The sequence below is a fragment of the Diabrotica virgifera genome, chromosome 5, assembly GCF_917563875.1.
Source record: "Diabrotica virgifera virgifera chromosome 5, PGI_DIABVI_V3a".
NCBI lineage: Eukaryota > Metazoa > Arthropoda > Insecta > Coleoptera > Chrysomelidae > Diabrotica > Diabrotica virgifera.
This window is the reverse complement of record NC_065447.1, coordinates 235,589,778-235,611,985: the sequence shown is the minus strand read 5'-3', so window position 1 is coordinate 235,611,985 and position 22,208 is coordinate 235,589,778. Positions and strand designations below refer to the sequence as shown.

At 32.5% G+C, this 22,208-nt stretch overlaps 1 protein-coding gene across 3 annotated transcripts in view; it reads left to right on the top strand.

Annotated features, from left to right (window-relative positions):
- Positions 1–22,208, top strand: part of LOC114331755 (probable multidrug resistance-associated protein lethal(2)03659) — a 243,736-nt gene that overhangs the window by 178,992 nt on the left and 42,536 nt on the right. For all 3 annotated transcript variants that reach the window (XM_028281392.2, XM_028281390.2, XM_028281391.2), the window contains exons 7-9: positions 4,321–4,754; positions 13,900–14,198; positions 16,315–16,630. In XM_028281392.2, coding sequence (XP_028137193.2) covers positions 4,321–4,754; positions 13,900–14,198; positions 16,315–16,630 — 1,049 coding nt within the window. The remainder of the gene's footprint in view (positions 1–4,320; positions 4,755–13,899; positions 14,199–16,314; positions 16,631–22,208) is intronic.

The following is a 22,208-nucleotide window of genomic DNA, read 5'->3' as shown; positions in this document are numbered from 1 at the left end:
ATCTAGACATCTAGAATATCCACTGCTCCCTTATTGGAATTGTAATCTAAAATAACACTGGAGAACAATTTGAGACTTAATTTCTGTTGAGTTAGATTTCTTAGCTGTTTTCTATAGAATTAGGTATGCTGGTTTCAAAACTGTTTTTAGTTTTCTTCTATCACGTCAGGTTCGTTTTCTATGTGGGTGGGAGGAATGACGCGCTGATAACTGCAACTGGTCTAGACATGCCTGTTTCGGTTCAGTTAGGTCTGTTATACTCAGTTAATATTGTGGTAAAACGTTGTGTGTCGGTTAGCAGTATTTAGTATTTTGTTGCTGAAGTGTATAGAACTACTTAGTGTGTTTGAACTAAATCGTTTAATTATGGCTACATCTGCTCCTACACGTCGTAAGTGCGAAAACAGGCCCCATTCGTTTTGTTATATACAGGGTGTCCCGGAAAATAGTGCGTTCCTTTAAGGTATAGAGAGAATACACAATTTGTAACAAAAAAGTCCTATACCATTTTTTTCTAAAGTTAACCGTTTCAAAACAAAAGTTAACATTGTTTTCCATATACCTGTATTTTAATGTTTGGAAATTTTAATAAACTGGCAACAGCGTACGCACTACGGCATAATAACATAATAAAAACTCGTTTGTGATTGTGATTAACAGTATTTAAAATAATCCAACCTAATAGTAGGTAATACTTATGTATTTACTATTTGTTTACTAAAATTATTTTCTTTTGAAATGTATTGAAATACCTATTGCATAATTTTAAACGAATTACACATCTTTTAACATAAAAACACATCTTTTAACTAAACTAGTATTATGTTTTTAGTAAGGTTTAAATGGGTTGAATGCTGAGTATTGCTGAGGGCTTTAACTGAATTACATAGTTTTAATAGTTTACAGTGGAACTTCAATACACCAGATAATGTCTCAGTAATTTGTTTACATGTGAACTGAAATAACTAAGTTGTACTTACTTGAAAATAATTAATATACCGAATAGATGTTTCAAGTAACCTTTCACAAACACCATTCATAGGTAATAACATAATAGGTAATACACTCACTATTCGAAAACATTTTCGGCATTGACACTAAACAGGATTCTTTAAAACTATCTGTTTACTATCATCTTCTATCTATTTACATGGGACTGTCTATGCTTAAATTTGCGTACCGCACATAGTTGTCAGATTTAAATTTGGATACCAAAATACATTTTAATTTTTTGGTCAAACGGTTGCAGTTAGAAAAAAATGTTATAAGAGTTTTTTGTTCTACATGGCCTTCTACCTATACCTTTAAGGAACGCACTATTTTCCGGGACACCCTGTATGTGGCAGTTTTACCATTCCCAGTCAAAGGACAAACATCAGTACATTTGTCAGACAAGCATATTTTGCCTATTTCAAACTGAAACCTGGTGCTCAAGATAAAGCATCGGAACCTCATAAGTGAGCTAGGGGCACTCAATGGGCACCTCAGTTTAAAAAGTTGACGTGATAGACAAAATGTGAGGTTATTCTCAGATTCAGACGCCAAAAATTAGTGAAAAACAAGTGTCAGATCTAACTCAACAAAAAGTGTGTTCCCCAGTGTAATTTGGGGCTTTTTCATTTGATGAAAGTCATGCATGATGCATCGATTCATGATGCAAAGTACTCATAAGAACAACATTTTTATTATTTTTAGGTACACATATTGTCAACAACAGTGGCATCTTGCGTGAAGCAAAAAAGACGAGCTATGAACTTCTTTATTCGCGATTTTTGCTGAAAGCTCCGGTTTATTTTACTTATAGTCCCCGGCATTATATTTACTTTGTCTTCGAAGAAATTGTCCTAAATTTTACGATGTAAAAAAGTTATTACGCGTAATATTGTGGCCTTCCAAATCACTACTCAATAGATCTGCAATTTTAGAGCATAAGAAGTTTTACTATTCATAATTACATAAAACCCAAACTATTGTGCCATATTTCGCTGGCTTGCTTGGAATGTACCATTTGAAGGGAGAGCGGCATCTAAAGGTAACTAGTTGCTTATCGACGGTAACATTTTCGTCAGGGTTAAAAAATTTTGGTACATTTTCTACCTATGTTTCCTAAATTTCACGTATTGCAGCAAGTTTATCAAAACGTCTCCTATCCTGTCTAGTAGTTTTGTTATCAAAACGTATTACTTGTAAACTTTTTGTAAATATATCAAGCGACATTGTTTATTGAAATATACTACGACTCGTTTCTTCATTCCACAAACTTTTATTTGATTCACCATGGGACTTATGAAAGACCAATGTATGCTTGGAAACTAACTTTATTCATGTCTTTCCAGTTGGTACCAAAGACATGCTGTCCATCCGTGTTGGTCATATTTATAATTTGGTTTGCAACATCGCCCAGATATACCTACTACAGTTTATTTTACAAGTTCTAGCTTGCAGAAACCTGTTTTTATTTACAGCCGTACCCGGCTGGCAATCCCACAGGTACTGCCAATATAGAATACTGTCAACTAAACACACATACACAGATATTTTTTAACGGTTCAAATACGTGGGTCATATTGACCCGAACGTACCCTAGGTAACAATTTCATTTTTATCAAAAAAATCAGGAAGTTGATTGTTTACCACATATGCAATTGAAAGACCTCATATTAGGTAATAAACTCAAGAAACACCAAATCGTTTCGCCGCGTAATAATTTGTAAAATAAGAAATAAATTATTTTTTGGGTCAAATAGACCCTAACAGGAGAGCGGGGTTAAAATACTCCAGGATGTCATGCTTTTTCATTCCTGTCATTTATAACAATATGATGTGCTGCTGAATTTTGTCAAATGTACATTGCTCTAAATTATGAAATTGTCATCTGAGATATCAGCTTTTCTTAATTTTCATATACATAATATATAGGCCAGGTCAACTGATCTTAGAGGCCCAAGGCTTCCATAGCTTTCCTATGTTTCTTTTTCTCTGTCCTAAGTTTTTCCAATCTTCTATTCTTCATTTTTAGTTTCTTCGGGAATGTCCTACTTACCCTTTTTTTTAGCCAGTTCCAGTGTTCATAAATTCTTGGAGAATTCATTCCGTTAATCTAGCTACGTGACGCAGTCATAGTAATCTTTCAATTTTAGCAAGTATGCCAGCTCTTAACCGTGTTTTTTTTTAGTAATTTATCTGCCCTAAGCGTTTTTTCTTTACATTTTGAACTATTTCTATAGTCCCTATGTTATATATTCAATAAACTTACTTGAATGATTGTTATTTTACCTCTTTACTATATTTTTGTTTCTTCTACATTGTAAAAATTTGGTCTATTTGTAATACAAGGAAGACGAAAAGCCCCAGATACAAAGTTTACTACATTTAAACAATTCAAATAATTGAAATAAAAATAATAAACACTATTTTAAATCCACGAATTTTCGTTAAGAAACTGCTTTCTGGCTGCATCCCGTATCTCAACTCCAGCTTTTACATTATATAAGCACAAGAGACGACGAATATAGAAGAAAGCAAATAAAGGAGACTAGCCACGTATTTACCTTCTTTTCGTCTAGAAAAAGGACCGAAAGACAGTTTCAGGTACTCAAATCTGAGTAAATATGAAAAAGATAAAGGCAGGTTTTGTTTTTATTTGATTCAGAGTTGGACCACCATCTCCATATAGCTATTTCTGCATCTATGCGTCATCAGTGGAGCTATGAAGTCACCACTCTAAACCAAATATTAGCACCCTGCCTATTTAAGGGAAAACACCGCGATGCAATGATTCCACCTTTTGAGAGGCAAAACAGCGACATCGCTCGTAATACGAGGAAGACGAAAAGCCCTAGATACAAAGTTTACTACATTTAAAGAGATACCTTGATACAAAGTTTACTACATTTTATCTAGCGCTTTTCGTTGTGTTTTGCGTCTCAAAAGGTGGAATCATTGCATCGCGATGTTTTCCTTTAAATAGGTAGGGTGTTGATATTTGGTTTAGAGTTGTGACTGCATAGCTCCACTGATGACGCATAGATGCAGAGATAGCTATATTATGGAGATGGTGGTCCAAGTCTGAATCAAATAAAAACAAAATAAATATTCACCCAGATTATTTTTAACTTCGGTTTTGTTTTGTTCCTTATCGATATGGCCTAAACTTGTAAAAAAAGTACTTTAATTTTGAGCGAAATTCATATTATTTGACATATCTCGTATAAGATTGTTAAAATTTGACATCTACGGTTCCAACTGACGCAGACAGTTTTTTCTGTACTTCTTCTGATTAAACATTTTTTGTAATAAATTTTCTTTTATTTTTTCTAGGATACTGCAAATTAGGCGGTACCATATCGTTTGCAGCTCAAGAACCATGGCTATTTCCATCATCGATTAAAAACAACATTCTTTTCGGTGAAAAATATGACAAAGCTCGTTACGAAGAAGTTCTCAAAATTTGCGGTTTAGATTACGATCTAGCATTTATGCAAAACGGAGACGAGACTATTGTAGCTGAAGCTGGACTTAATCTTAGTAAAGGACAACAAGCTAGAGTTAATTTGGCCAGGTGTATATATAAAGACAGTGACATTTATTTGCTGGACGATCCGCTTACAGCTCTAGATGCCAACGTCCAAGATGTGATATTTGAACAATGTATTCTTAAATTCTTAAAAGAGAAGATTTGTATTTTGATTTCTCAGAATCCAAAACATATCGAAAACGCTGAGAATATTTTTACTCTAAGTCATGGAAAGCTGGTAAGAACTAATTGTAATAGTTATTTATGTATCAAGGAATTAGGTAGATGTTTATTAGTAAAGTCGTGTTAGGATATACACATCTATTAATCCCCATGGTACATGCAAACTTTTATGTCATAGTAGTTTTTATCGTATTCACAATTTAAATATTTTCAAAAATTCAGAAAATTTTGCATAGTAGAGTAGGCAATATCATCGTTAAGATAATGATGTCAAACATAAATGAACATCTGCTGCTGTCAAACCTAAACAATGAAAATGCAGGAAAGTTTTAAAATTCCCGACCAAATCGCAAATAGCGGAAAAACAACTACCAAACTGCTACCAAAGAAGTCGGGAGAAACATACGACAGAGAATACGACAAATTACTAAACTGGATGGCAGAAAACAGTACCTATTGAACATATTAATGAAACTGTGCTGCTTGGATACTTTGGCGATCTCTCTGAAACGTTTTCTCCGAGTTCCTTATGCCCGGCGCAAATTGAACCTAAGCGAGACACAACCTGCGCCGGCGGGACGGGTGACCCGTGCAGTTATTTTTCTAGCACACCGCATATTAAACCCAACCCGACCCAACCGTTGGCTGTCGCTGTGACGCATAGAGACGGGCAAAATCAGTGCGGAGCTGTAACGGTTACTTTTGATATCGGTTCTTAGTGGTACTGAGTACAAATACTGATTACAAAATACTGTATCTGATCCTTGTGCCTTGTACTGAATTGAGTAGGCAACTTTAAATCGGTATTTCCATACTTGTAACTCGTAACGTTTTAAAAATATCTTACACGTCCCTTAGTAGTCGTAGCGGTATGACATTCGAAAATATTGAATTTGATCATAAGCGGGTGCATAAAAGATATCTTACACTGAGTATTTTATTTCTGCGCATAATACCTACGTAATATGTAAAATATTCTCAGAGCTATTTAATAATCCCTCCGCTACTGATTGGTCATAAAAAATAACACTATCCGCATATTTCTTTTTTAAATTTTAAACAAAAATGTAATATGCCGACAAGTTGAATTTGAGGGTAATACGATATTTTTATCGATCACGGTTTTAAGTATTTAACATGAATCATTTTTTATCTCATTTTTCTAATAATGCGTTATTGTAAAGGCATAACTTTGATTATTAATTTCGTATCGCCGCTTATTTAGTCTACCAAAAGTTATCAGAATTTAATGACAAAGACAAAGTAGTTTTCACTCGGGGTTTTGACTATGCTAATATTTTTATTTATCACAATAAATTGTACTTAGGTACCATCCGCATTCATTTCATATACATCCATCTCGCAAACAAAAACAAGTAGAAATAAACAACTGGCAGTGGGTCACGCATCCCACGACCCAAGAAAACTGTACGCCGATGACAAACGTTCCCAAGCGAGACCTGCGAACGCATGCACTGATGGTAGGATGGGTTTAATTTTCGGTCTCTCGCTTATAAGCGTGCTTCACAAAACTGTCCACGCAGTTCGCCGGTGCAGGTTGTGTCTCGCTTATGATCAATTTGCGCCGGGGCTTATGGTCGAAATATTCAATGGTAAAGAAGACTTTAACGTTGAATAAGAATATTTACATATTTACCCATGAGGTACCGAATGAGACATTTTGAATCAACACAGTTACATAATATTTAGAGGATGTCACCAGCAAGAACTGGTGATTATACTAATAGGTCTGGATCCCGCGTATGAAAAAAAAGTTGATTAAAAACGAACTGAAAATTTGTTAATAGCTTAAGGGTGTCTAGTCGGACAAACTTTGATATATGGGAACACTGGAACAGAGGAAGTTTTAATTGTGGAACAGGTTAAAAATTTGGAACGGTCAGACCACGAAAACGGCACATGTATTTTGTCCAACAGAACAGACTTAAACTCTTCGAACAGAGATTAAACTCTCATGCAAAAATCAGACTGCTATTAATCACCAAATGGGCGTTTTAATGAGGGAACATGTAGAATATGTCAAATGACAGGAATTATGACAGGTGATAAATAGCAGTCTGAATTTTGCATGAGAGTTTAATCTCTGTTCGGAGAGTTTAAGTTGTTCTGTCGGACAAAATAAATGTGCCGTTTTCGTGGTGTGACCCTTCCAAATTTTTTAACCTGTTCCACAATTAAAACTGCCCCTGTTCCAATGTTCCCATATATCAAAGTTTATCCGTCTAGACACCCTTAAGCTATTAGCAAATTATCAGCTTGCTATTAATCAATTTTTTTTCATACGCGGGATCCAGAGCTATAATTACTCACGTAGTAGATAGAAAATCAGTTTTTGTGTTAAGGGGAACAGAGCAAAATTCAAAATTTTGACGCATGTAAAATCTTTAATGTATTCTTTTTTTTCGAATCTTGAGAAAAATAATAAATATTTTAAAAAAATTTAAACTCAGAATGAAAGATTACATTATTACCCAGAGAGGAACGTCCCTGAAAACTTCTATAATGTTTATTTTAATAAGTTACAGCTTATACAGTTATATAGTTACAGACTTTCAGCCCTCGATAGTAAAGTAGTCTTTCATTCTGCGTTTAAATTTTTCAAATATACATATTAGTTTTCTAAGAACTCGAAAAAAAAATTAATACATTTAAAACACATTGAAAATTTTGACATACGTTAAAATTTTGGATTTTGCTCCGTTCCCCTTACAGGAATCTGAGGCGAAAACTAACAAAAGGCGCGTTTTTTCTATTACTGACGATGAATAGTTTGAAGCTAATAAGATATTACTTTGCGGCCACGTGTTTGTTCAGAAAAAAATATTTTTTCTGATCTATAGACAATGTCACTGTACTGTACAACCAGATGGAAAAATACATTACGAAAAATCTCCTTTATCATTGCAAAATATCTCGGTTTGAGTGGTCCTGACAAGCATACAGGTCACTGTGTGCATATAACATCGGTAATGGTAACTCTTCTGGCAGACACTGGAGCAAGTAAGACAACGTTGAAGCGGCATGGTGAATGGAAGAGTACGTCAGTTGCTGGATCTTCTTCTGTGAGTACCGTGCGCAAATTTTAGGCGTGGGTAGATTCCATGACAATTTGCCGATATCGTTGTCGATCTTGCGCGGCATGTAATTGTTTATCTGCTGATAAACCAGTCCATTCACAAAGCTTTCGGAGCCATGAAGATTCTTTCCTACCAATTCCTGTTTTTCCTTCGATCTGATAGAGTTGATGGATAGAGGGAAGCATATCTTAAAAAAATGAGGTTTCGGAGATACTGGCAGCCATACCTTCTAGATCTGGCTTTTTATACTATCACTAGGGGTTCGCCCGTTATTAGGATATCTCTCCAAATCTCCTCTCGTCTTTCTGAATCAGCTTATATTTCGTTGTTATCCTTTGCTGCCAATATTTTTTTATTGTTTCTAAATTCGGGACACCTCTTTAATACTTGTATGAACTCTGTCATTATGCTCTACTTCCAGTTGTCCTATTTTCCTGCGTTTTTTCTCTAGTCATATTTTCTTTGATAGATTAATTTGTTGTCGTTTGTTTCTTTTCTTTTGTTTGTGTATATTTCCTGTTATGTTTTTTTATTTTACTTTATTTTATATTTTTCCACGAATTTTATGAGTTTGGTCAAAATTAATGTCACAAATAGGGTCAGCTTTGGACAAGAGTCCAAAACAGCAAAATGGAGGTCAACAAGGTATTTTCCCGCTGTTTCCTTATTGACAGCAGCAATGGGATATTTCGATGGTATCTAGACTAATCTAGAGAATTCTATATTTTAAATACTTCTAATTTTTCGTCAAGGATTTTTGTATATGGAATATATCTTACGGAACAACTGTAATTATGCTCGTTATTGCTAACACTCAGTTCCTGGTCTTAAACTTTCAGACAGTCAAAAATTGTCAAATTAATTTAGGGATTGTCAAAGGTATTTTATAAATGCAGTTCCTTCATCTTGTTTGTACACTTTTAGGTTTGATTATGTGTAGGATGTTTTACATATCGTTCTAATATTGTATTTATTTTCTATTCTGTTTAGTATTTTTCATAAGCCTATTGTTTTTTGTATAGTATTTTCATATCATTTTCGGTATATTTTTGAGGATCCCTTTTAATATTGTTTTATTTCATTTCTTGTATCTTTTAATATCCTTGTACACTTCCCGTCATATAAAACTGGTACACTCTTTTTTCCAATGTAAACCTGTGTTCAGACTTTACACAATGGTTCGTGAATCAATTGGTTGTTGCCATCACAGATAACTGAATTGCACTAAATCTAAATAAAAAAAAAAACGTTTAAAAATGTATAGTGTTTAGATACGTATTATATTTTGTGTTATATTATACGTATTAGTACTATATTTTGTCATTAGCAACAAAAAAACCGTATCTAATAAATTTAATAACCAGAGAGAGGGTTGAGTTAATGTCCAAAATGTTTGAAGGCTCTTTAAACAACTCAATACAGTTTTAGACCAGGGCGCATCTGTAAAAATATTAGTACATTTGGACGTTGAGAGGTGACTCAAATTTTTTTGCAGAAATTGCTTGAAAATAAATCAAATAATAATATTTGAGTTATCCTCCCTCTCAAAAAGGTCCGGAACATTGTTTAAATAATAAAAATGTCAAAAAATTAAGGAAAATTTCGATTTTTTTCTTGGTTTTTTTATTATAACTTTAAAAGTATTCATTTCCGAGAAAAGTTGTACTCACATAAAAGTTGCGTAATTAAATTTCCTATAATACAGAATTGGTTAAAAATTTAAGAAATAGTCACCCTTGTTGCAAAATAGCAATAATTGTGAAAAAAACATACCAAAACAAGGATTCGCATTTTACGTTTTTCAACCATTTATGCTACACTTAAGACCTTCATATTTCACCCTGAAAAATTTTATGATACAGTAAAACAATACTGTAAATTTAATTAAGATCGGTTCAATAGATTTTGCAAAATAAATTTTGCAATCCAGCTTTCGTAAAAAAAATTCATTTTTTCAAAATGTTACAGGACTGAAAATAAAGCAGATAGCAAGTTGAAGATTTTTTTGCATATAGAAGTGTACTGTACCTTTCATTTGCAATTTTGTAAAATTAAAATAGTTTAACACCACGGCCTCAGGAATTTTTTTAAATAAACATTAATTATTGGTGCTACGCGCAGTACAGCGGATAGGTTGCTCTGATTGGGCATTCTAATGACCTTTGATAATGATTGATCCATTTTAATTTTTATGACATTTCGATATAAATAAATAAATTTGTTTATTGCAAAATAAAAACACATACTCTATCCTTTGAAATAACACTTTTATTAGCAAAAACTTTCGTTGTTCATATATTTTAACTTAAATAATAAAAGTTTATTATTTTTAAACATTATGCAATTGTTTAAACAATATTTCACAAACAATAATAAAATTAGTTTGATTTTTGTGGAATTAAAAAATTAAAATACAACAAAATATAGAGTAAGAAAATAATATATTAGATAAAGATTGGAAGAAATTTTGGTGGAAATCAACCTGTGTGAATCGAACACCGCTGTCCTGCGCGTAGCACCAAAAATTATTGTTTATTTCAAAAATTTTCTGACGCCGTGGTAATTAATCGATTTTAATTTTGAAAATTGCAAATGAAAGGTACAGTACACTTCTATAAGCAAAAAAAATTCAACTTGCTATCTGCTTTATTTTCAGTCCTGTAACATTTTGAAAAAATGATTTTTTTTTTGCGAAAGCTGTATTGCAAAATTTATTTTGCAAAATCTATTGAACCGATCTTAATGAAATTTACAGTATTGTTTTACTGTATCATAAAGTTTTTCTGGGTAAAATATGAAGGTCCAAGTGTAGCATAAATGGTTTAAAAACTTAAAATGCGAATACTTGTTTTTGTATGGTTTTTTCGCAATTATTGCTATTTTGCAACTAGGGTAACTATTTTTTAAATTTTTAACCAAGTCTATATTGTAGTAAATTAAATTACGCAACTTTTATGTCAGTACAGCTTTTCTCGGAAATGAATACTTTTAAAGTTCTAATCAAAAACCGAAGAAAATAATCGAATTTTTCCTTCAATTCTTGACATTTTGATTATTTAAACAATGTTCCGGACCTTTTTGAGAGGGAGGATAACTCAAATATTATTATTTGATTTATTTTAAGCAATTTCTGCAAAAAAATTTGAGTCACCTCTCAACGTCAATCTCAAAACAGATCCGCCCTGGACTATTTTGCGCTACACTTCACGAGAAACCAATTACACCTCTCGATTTGAAATTAAACATAATAATTGAAAGTCGTGTCCAGATTTATTATCTATCGTTGTTTTTGAATTGAAATATTTTCATGAATTATAATAATAATTATAAAACACGAATCAATGTATGGGGGTATACTACTTAATTGAGATGATGGAAATTACAAAATTATTGGGAGAATTTTTTAGGATGCATGTTTAAATAAATCGACTGATTGATCGAGAATGGGAGAATGTTCGATATTGTTTTAGTTTTTAGTATACATAGTAATAGTCCAGGAACCGAAGCTTTTCACCTTGCAATTTTTACAGAATGGATTGATTTGTTTGAAAATTTGAGAATAAGTAGTAGATAGTCCAAGGATCAAAATCTATATGATGCCGAAAGGCGCTTTTACCATGGGGGTGGTTGCCACCCCATTTCGGGGGTGGAAATTTTTTATTATCTTTTGACTGCAAAAGTTGGTAAAAACATTCATTCTAAGCAAAAAACATTCCATACATTTTTTTGATAAAATTAATAGTTTTCGATTTATTCGCTATCGAAAGTGTTATTTTTTGTATCGAAAAAATCAATGTTTTTAATTATTGTTCTGCTAATAACTCCACAAGTTTTCGTTTTATCAAAGCAACTTTACTTAACAAAAATGTGCCTTTTGAAAAGATAAACAAAACCGTTTTTCTTAATTTTCTTTAAGACCAATAGTAATCTAGCTATACTGTATTATATATTAGCTCTTCTTCGTCAAATGCTAAAAATTGTAGTTTCAAAGTCAAAAGACGGGAAAACTATGCATTTTTCGAGGATAACTTGTTGAAACTAATTTAAAGTATTTAAAAATATCTATATGCAGAAATAAAACAAAGGTCTCTAGCTCAAAAATTAAGTGACTCACAATGAAAAGAATGTCAGGCCCTATTTTTTTCATTGAAAAAGTGATCGGAAGGAACCCCCTAATCACCACCCTAATTAAAATTCGTCTTTGACCTTATTTGATGTTCTTTATTTATGTATTAGTAATAGGCTCTAGAAGTTTGACTGGCTTACAATAATTAGTTTTTAAATAAATGGAGTCAAAAGAGAATAACGAATTTTTGAAGTTTGGAAAAAAAATGGCCGTTTCTTCAGAATAGAAAGATTAGAATCAGAGATACAAAAAAATGTTTAATATGAAATTGTACCTTATTAAATTTCCAAGAACCCGATTTGCAAAAATTTTATTTACAGTAAAAATTAAGTGAGCTATTGACAATTAAAACTTGTAATAACATGCAAAAACCACCTTTACCAACCCTTTCAAAGTCACCTAATTTTGCGACTGAGAATTTTAAAAAGATTTATTATCAATAGACATAAAGACCTCGCAAAAACCTACAAAATTCTTTTTTACCAAACTTTTTAAGATAAAAAAGAAAAAAGTTACGGTTAAAAAATCAATGTATTTTTTTGAAAAAAAAAAAGGAGAAATCCAATTGTAAGCATAATAATGTCAGTTAGCGGTGTGCTTAGTCATTGGCCTTATTTATTTTTCTTTGTTTATGTATTATTAATAGATCCTAGAAGTTTGACTGTCTTAGAATGATTATTTTTTTAAAAAACTGGAGTTAAAATAGAATATCGAATTTGTGTAGTTTGGTAAAAAATGCCATTTTCTTCAGAATAGAAAAATTAGCATCAGAGATACGAAAAAATGTTTAGGTATGAAATTGTTGGTTATTTAATTTGCAAGAAGATGGTTTAAATTTTTTTTTCTACGGCAAAAATTAAGTGAATCGCAAGTGAGCTTTTATCGAAAAACATTGATTTTTTCGATATAAAACTGACACTTTCGATAGCGAATAAATCGAAAACTATTAATTTTATCAAAAAAATGTATAGAACATTTTTTGCTTAGAATGAATGTTTTTATCAACTTTTACTGTCAAAATATGATATAAAATTTCCACCCCCGAGATGGGGTGGCAACCAGCCCCATGGTAAAAGCGCTTTTTGGCATCATATAGATTATGATCCTTGGATTATCCACTTCTTATTCTCAAATTTTCAAGCAAATCGATCCATTCTGTAAAAATTGCGAGGTTTTGTCCTATATTAAGCTTCATTACTTGGACTATAAAAACTTGTGGTCTGTCGCATAGCCTTGCTTTTAGCTGGTTTGATGTAATATTTTCGTTGAGCTGGCAACGTTGCCCTAGAAATTAAAATGTCACATGTGACAAGATCAACTTACACAACTTGAAAAACACGATTTTCGGTTCTAAGAGTTGTATTCTTTTTCTCATGAGCATCTTTCAGTTCGTCACAGTTTTTCGATTTCTTTCTAACGCATTAAATTGTATGTGACAGAAGAAAATGCACGTCTGTGATTAGAGATATTTATAACATTTATTCTAGTTGTCGACAGATGGCCTATAATCGAAAAAAAAAATATTTACGAATTATATAATATATGTACGAATATAATCTGTACAATTTATAAGACTATACAAATCAAAGAAAATACCGTTTTATAAATGCAATAAACACAATTGATTTGTTTTTATGCCAAATTGCAAATAAAATGTGACAACTGTCAGATTTAACTAAAATGTCATGTTAGAATAAATTTTATAAATGTGTATCATCACGGACTTACCTTTTTTTCTATCATTTGTGACGCACTGAAAAATGCCCATGAAAAGGACTTTACCAGTTTTTATGATGCGAAGTGTACCTATATAATTGGGAAGTACCTATAATAATTTTTTATTAGAACATGCTGGAGAAACTTAGATTTTGTTATATCATGACTTCATAATCCTATTTATTTTAATATTTATATTACAATTCGTTATTTCAAACACGAATAAAAAAATTCGATAGATAACACGACATAATTTTTAGGTAGGTGACACTAACATAATTCCGGCTCCCACCCCAGACATCGGTGAGGAACAAAAAGAACCCGTTCAGGTGTCTGAAGCTAAGAAACAATCAGAGGCCGCTAAATCTAGTCACGAAGACGATCAATATACAAATGACGATTTATTCGCCGAGAAAAATAACACGGGAAAGGTTGGGGCGGATGTATATAAGTCTTACATGAGATTCGGAGGAGGAATTTGCTTTGTCGTGTTCATAATTTTACTGTATACTGGCTCCCAAGTAGCTCATTTTACTTCAGAGAAATTAAAGGCAAAGTGGTGAGTTTAAGAAATGACCTACAAAACTATAATAATTATTAATTAATATTTTCTAAAATAGTCCATTTACGCACGGTTTTTGCTCCGAATTTAAAAGAACTGATTGGATTGGCATACAATGGGGCATGCCATAGCTAACATGTCAAAGAAAAAAAGTGATCATGTGCCGATGTGTGCTTTTGCCCTGGGAGCGAGTATCACCACTTCTCGGGGATAAAAAAACAATCGTTCAAAATAAGTCCTTAAGTGGATAAACTTTCTAAAAGTCTAAGCAAGCGAAAGTTTTAGTTTAATAAAATTAAAATAATATTACAAATAAAACTTTATTGGGACCAAGTTTTCTAGTAACACCTTCGAAAACTTTCTAAAATTTGCAAACCAACGAATGCTGGAGCAAAGAAGGCTGAGAGAGATCTAAAAGTTGCATCTCACTTCTCGCCTGCCCAGCGCGGTAAAATTCCAACGAAAAATGGTCCCCCCTACTCAGTTAGGAGTAAAACTGAAAAATAATAAATAAATAAATATTTCGTTGCAAAAAGAAACAAAAGTCGTCTCGAACGGTTACTTAGAATTAGTCAGTTTATCAACTTGCGGACTTATTTTGAACGTATATTTTTTACCACCGAGGAGGGGTGGTACTCACCCAGGACAAAATTACACATCGGCACAATATCACTTTTTTCTTTGACATGTTAGCTATGTGTATACAAAATTGCATGTCAGTCCAAGCGGCTCTTTAAAATTCGGAGGTTTTGCAATATTTTACCGTGTGTGAATGGACTAAAAAGCAAACCATCTATCAATGAGATATATAATAATAATAAAACTAGTGTGATGAAAATTGGTAATAATTTCACAAATATAATTTAATATTTAAGAATTATAAATTTTTTCTTCAAACGTCAAATAATGATGACATTACTTATCTAACTTGATCCTGTCAAAGTTTGATGTCTCCGCCGGCAGCAGTTTTTTTTCCCATTTCTTTACGGCGGAGGGAAAAATGTTGTCATGGCAACAATATGAAACATGTCACAAAGCAACAATAAAAATGTCATTAACAACAATTAAACATCATTTTTATTTATAGTAATATTAAAAGTACAATTAGTTAATGAGGCATTTTCAAAATTGAAACCGTGCAAAAATGTTCCCGACTCTTGATGCGCATTGGTAATTGTTGATGATACTGATGGTCGAGCACAACTTTCAGCAATCATTCCCGATGTTGGCGAATCATGAGGGTTTATCCCACCGACGACTTAATTATTTTAATTTCTAACATCTAGACGACTTTGATAGTTGTCACAGTTAATTTCGAGTAAAAATAGCGTATGAATTGTACTATTTATGCTTGAAAATTGTTACGTTTGAAGAAAAAATAGTATACTTTATTCGGCAAAGAAGCGACTTTTCTTGACTTGCCCTCTATTACGCGCCTCACTTCGTTCGGCGCGTAATATCGGGGGCGTCAAGAAAAGTCATGCTTCTCCGCCTCATAAAGTAATATACTATTATTAGATATCAAAGTATTATTTTTTTTCTACGTAAAGTTTTTTTATTATATTACGCAAATTATTTTACTAGAACAATTTTTATTTTTTATATTTTCATTTGTATTTTTCACATGGACTTGTGTTTATTTATTCGTTTTAGTAATTTTATAAAATATGCGGTATAAAAAGAATATAAAAAATTCACTAGATTGGTTCATGCAGTAAAATATTAAAAAACATTCACGTTTTACTCGATTACGTTTATTGGAATATTTTTTACACCCTAGCTTAATAACAAAAATACAATATTGGAATATACGGGGTATTCTATAACTAATTAATTGTTTGCAATTCATGTCACCTTGATGCGATTATATTCGTCATTTTACATAAGCATATAAACCATTTTTTTTTGTATAATTTGAACCCATTTTTAGAGTAATACTTTTAATTCCATAATTTCTCCATTATAAATTTATCTCCCGTCAAGATCTTATTGCAGTAATTGCCAATTAAGCTGCTTTATTTTTAAAAACGGAATTCTTTTTTAACTTTACTTAACTTATAAATTGGTTAATTAGTGAACTTTAACGTCTGTAAGGATATTTTTATTATTTTAGGGTTGACGTACAAGCTAACGATGGCAGCACAATGCTCCCCATTCTTGGAGGACCCTACAAAAAGCAAGATCTTCTGTTATTCACCACGTTTACCACTGTATTTTCTTCTCTGTACAATTTAGTGACTCTATACTCGTTGTTAAGATTTTGCAGGAATGCCTCCTACAATGTACATAAACTGATGGTTTCTCGAATCACAACAGCAGTAATGACATTTTTTGATACAAATTATTTAGGCAATGTGGTCAATAGGTTTTCGTATGACTTGAATATTTTAGACGAGAGGTTACCTATGATGTTTCTTCATCTATTTAGGGTAAGTTTTTTACTTTTATGTACTTCATGCATGTAATATTAATTTACAGATATATGATTACACATACATATGCAAATATTTTAAACTTACTTTTGTTTTTATCCATTTGTCATCATTGAGAAGATGGTGAAAACGTTGAATTAACGTTGAAACCTCTGTCCTTCCGTTATTACAGAAGATAAAGAAAAAAAGGTGTCAAATAAGTGTATTTAATAGGACAAGCCACTAAGGGTAAATGACTTCAGTTGGGACTTGCGGCTCCAGAGTTACAACAATATGGAAGTGGAAGTGACATATATTTCTAATATTCAAATATCGACTTCCTGTAACGTTGTAACGGGTCTCTTTCAGGACGGCAGACTCAGTAAACACAGGTTAAAAACAAAGTAAATATTTTTAAGATATTTATATACAGTTCAAAATAAATAAAATAAAATATAATTCTACCTTCTGCAAAGGAAAAATAACATTATACCTAATACTGTAATCAAAACATAATAGTAATATTAAAACGATGCAATACACAACACAATATATACAATAACAATCTCGCTACATGGAATAAACCTTTCTACACAATCAGACTCGGAGACATCGTATTTTAATTCAATGCGATACCATTGAACAGCGACAAACAGTCATCCTTCCATCGTTACTACCGCTCAATGCGGTAACGGTTCCGATAAAACGCCACGTCAATAGTGACGCGCCTACCTAGGCAGAGTATCACCTCAACCCGGTGCATCTCTGCCATTGAGCAATTCAACACGTTAGGAACAACTGATATTATGGTTCTCATCCTCGTCTTAAATACGTTTCGTCTAGTGGGGTATGAAAAAGGGATGAAGAAGTATGAAGAACACGGATACTCCTTCAATCGTCTACGGTCGACTGGCCCCGATCGCCAGCTGTAGCATCATATTATTACAACGTTGAGTGAAAACGTAGGAATTAGAAGTCGAATTACGCATGCCGTATCCATTTTAGTTATACGAGCTACACCGAGCACGGAGCGCCCTCATATGGATACCTACCTTTATACCAGTACTTACATACGGAGCGGAAACTGCAACTCTCAAAAACATCAGCGGAGAAATTGAGAAGAACACGACGTAAAATGGAGAGATCAATACTTGGAATGAGCTTAATAAAGGGACTAAGAAACGAGGAAGTTTATAGACGAACCCGAGTGGAAGATACTATCAAACATATTCCAAGGCAAAAATATACTTGCAAGAATGAAAGACGACAGGTAGGCAAAAAAATTGTTTGAGTGGAGATCACCGTAACGAATGAGAGACCGTATAGGTGTTTCTGAATATCTTTAGAAATAAAGAACCTGTTGTGTTTTTGAAGTTATACTTCCTTAGGCGCGATTGGAAGTAAATTTTTATTATTCTGCGCGCATGCGCACACAAACAGTATGGAGTTCGTTGCTAAATGTTTTAAGTTATGTATGTATTAATCCAAAAAAGGTGTGGAAAGAATATATTAGTATTTTTAGTAAATATATTTATTATAATTTTTGTATCTTTGGATTTGTCTACCTCGGGAATAAGATAATAAGTAATATTTAAAGTATTTTTATATTTCACTTGGTCTATTTGACACTATGTCTGAGAAATCTTGTAGTCCGCACCCTCACAAACAAAAGGAGTATAGCTCAGTGGTAGAGCGTTCGACTGGAGATCAAGCGGTCCCCGGTTCTAATCCGGGTGTTTTCTATTTTTTTAATTTTTGGTATTGTTTTAATAAAATTTTTTGGAAAGTACTAAATAAAAATTAGTTTAATCTTTAAATACAATATAAATAAACTGTTCGAAAGTATATTTATTTCGTTGAAATCATATAATAGAAGTATAAATTCTTTTACGTACGTACAAAGTACACACACATTCTTTTTTTATTAATCCTTTAAGTTAAGTAAAGTATATCAAATTATGTCCACTGCTATTTTAATACTGTTCTCCGTTTTTATTCACTACTTTTGAAATAGGCATATTGTCACCATTTATTCTTCTTCTTACCATGCCCTTTCCTTAACGAAGGTTGACTACTACAATTGCAAACTCTTCTGTCTTCATCTGTTTTTATTAAGTGTCCAAAATTTAGCCATGTCCACTGTCGGATGTTTCTTAGCCACGATAGTCTTTTCCTTCCCAGTATTCTCTTTTCCTCGGCCTTTTCTTTCAGTATAAGTTGAGTATATTGGTACTTATTTTTTCTCGGTGTGTATGTATCATATTTTTCCAACTTTCACTGTGTTAAAAAGTTTTCTTTTCTTGCCTATTTGTCATATATTTTTACAATTTTATGGACAAAGCTTACATACAGTCAAAAGAAAACATAATATCAATAACAAATAACAACTACAATTTACTAAAATTAGATAAATCGTCAATATATGTACAGTATAATATAGGATATAAAAGCCAAGACAAAATCAATTTATTGCAAAATTTATATAAATTACAAATTGAACATACTTACAAAAAATAAAATAAAATACATAAGGAACTGACAAGTTTATGCTACTGCCTATGAAACCCAATTTTCTTAGTTATTCATTAAGAAATTCTTCTATTGAATAGTATGGTCTTTTAGAGAGATAGGCTTGTGTCATTTTACGGAACTTTGGGAAAGATGTTGCAGATTTAAGTTGTAACGGGAGATGGTTGTACATACAGTTTATTTGCGGAATATAATATAGATTTCTTTACTAACTCAGAGGATGGAATCGGTAAATAAATGTCAAAGATTGAATTTCTGGTGGAGTAAAGATGTTTGGGCCTTGCTGGAAAGACATGAAGATGTTTACGAATTAAACAAACCGTTTCTAGAATATATCAAGATGGAAGTGTTAAAATTCCGTGACCACTGAAGTAACTTCTGCAATGTGTAGATCTTCTGAGGCCAAACAGATATCTTATTGCTCTTTTTTGGAATTTAAAAATAACATCAAATAGAGCAGCTGTACTAGAACTCCAAAAAGGAAGACCATATTGAAGATGAGACTCGAACAACGAAAAATATGTTATTTTAGAAGATGCTTAAGTTCCCTTGAGACAGATCTTATTGCATAGCAAGCTGAGGCGAGTTTCTTACTTAACAAATCGATATGAAGGGACTATTTGAGGTTGCTGTCTAAAAGAATACCAAGAAATTTTACAGAATCAACGGTACTGATCTGGCTGTTATTAAGAGGCAAAGGTTGAAGAGCTCCTTTCTAGGATAATGCTAATGTTTTATTTACGTTAAAAGAGAGTAAATTAGAGTCAGACCAGGTCTTTATCGTCAGTAGATCCGAAGTTATAGTTTCATGAAGAGATGCAATAGTTGAGTTGCTCCAAGTGATACTGGTATCATCAGCAAAAAGAAAAATTTTCCCCTCGATTTTTAAATTAGTGATGTCATTTATAAAGATAAGGAACAGAAGAGGACCCAATACTGAACCTCGTGGTACTCCACATACAATGTTTTTGAGACTAGAGTCAGTATCATTTGCTCTAACTAGTCCTACCTAAACGTCGGGTTTTTGAGGAGGGTTTGCTGAAGATGTTAAACTTCGTATACACTGCTTCATGATCAGATAGTCCCGCATTAATAACTGTAAAGCAGACATCAAGGGGTGAGAAATCGGAGAAAATATAATCGATTATGGTAGATGTAGTTTTTGTAATCCTTGGAGGAGAGTTAACGTGCATTGAGAGACCATACGATTCAAATATGTTGGCCAGGGACACTTGGGTAGCACAAGCAGCAGCATAATTAATGTTAAAATCACCGCATAGAATATTTCTGCTTTTACGAGGCAGGTCATCTAACAAATTTAGCAGGTCCTGAAAAAATAGTTCCACGGTAGAGTCAGGTGATCTATAAATGCAAATAATGTAAAGATTAAGATTTTTATTATAAACTAAGGAAAACTCAAAGAAGGATTCACTTAACAAAAAGTCATATGTTGTTACCACAGAAAAATCATTATTTCTAGAGAGAATTAGGGTGCCTCCATGAGCCGAACTTGGACGGGATCTTCATTTGTAAGCGATATCCATGAAATTTTGAAGACTCTCCACGTTTTATTACATGTGCTTTTATCTGTTTTAAAATCAAGTATTTTGAATCCATAAGCACAATGTCCAGAACAGCAAATACGAAATTGTAAAATATAATTATTAATCCAAAATTAGATTTATTTGATAAAATGAATGTTGACAGATATATTTATAAAATTAATATAAAATGAGAGTTAACCGCAATTGGTAATTATTGTGGTTAGTTTTTATTTAATATTCATAGTTAGGGTTAAACTCATTATAGATTAATTACAAAATCATATATATTTCTGGTGAAATTTAAACAAATTAAATGCAGAATTTTCGAAAATTAGTCAAAATAATTAAAGTATGCTAAAAATTCAATCACACATGCATTCATACAAGGCATATACAAAGGGTTTGCATGGACCCATCCAGCGCCAGCGGAGGTTACACGACATAAAAAATATAATTTTAGTTATTTTTTACATTTTTTGAAACTATAAATAACTTGCTGGGTGGGTTGACAGATAAGGGATATGACCAATCGACAGAGCTTTTCATATAGGGCTTTTCATCGATTGTCATTTGTTTCGAGCTTCTGTCATGTGTCACATAATATTAATATATCTACGCCATACGTCTTGGATTTGTATTATTGTATATACCAATAACGTATGACGTAGATATATTAATATTATGTGACACATGACAGAAGCTCGAAACAAATGACTGTGAATGAAAAGCCCTATTGGCATAATTTGTAAGCTGTCACAGTAAGAGCTTTTCATATTGGCATAATTTGTAAGCTGGATAAAGCACATTACCATTCTTATTATACAAAATACCATGTTGCAAAAAAAACTCATAACCTTTGCTTGCTATATGTCACTAAACCACTAAGTATATTCCATAGAAATTTCAGACCGAATTATGGGGGTATTATCTTAAAAACACTATACTTATGCAAAAAAGCAGAATATGTAGCAAATTTTTAACTTTTCAACTTTATAGAAATTAATTAGGCTTGATATTGGGCAAATTCTGGTTTTTCAACCTTTGTTTACATCATGACAGTCGTGATGTCACACTTCGACTGTCAGCCTTAAAGTCTCTTCGCATTTTTTTATATTTAAACTGTATTCATGTCTTATATCAGACATTTTCTACCATATAGAGTATTTATGGCAAATTTCTATTAATGTATTTATACACGAGTGAAGCATGAAATCATTGCTTATAGTCCTTGGGCCCACATATAAAATTATTATTTATGACCACACCGTCGAAACGTTTTGAATTTGATATTTGGGTGGAGTCGGACAAATTTGGAGCTTGGCGCATTATGGTAGTGGGGCGTTTGCCTGTCAAGCTTGTCACGAATTTGTCAATTTTATGCAAGAAAAAAATTTATAACCACATTGGTCATTTTTCATATAAACAGCGAAAACAAATTTGTCGGACAATAATATTGGGCCAAATCACGCGTGGGACACGCTAAATATGTGAAATTTATGAAAATAATAAATTTATTACCACAT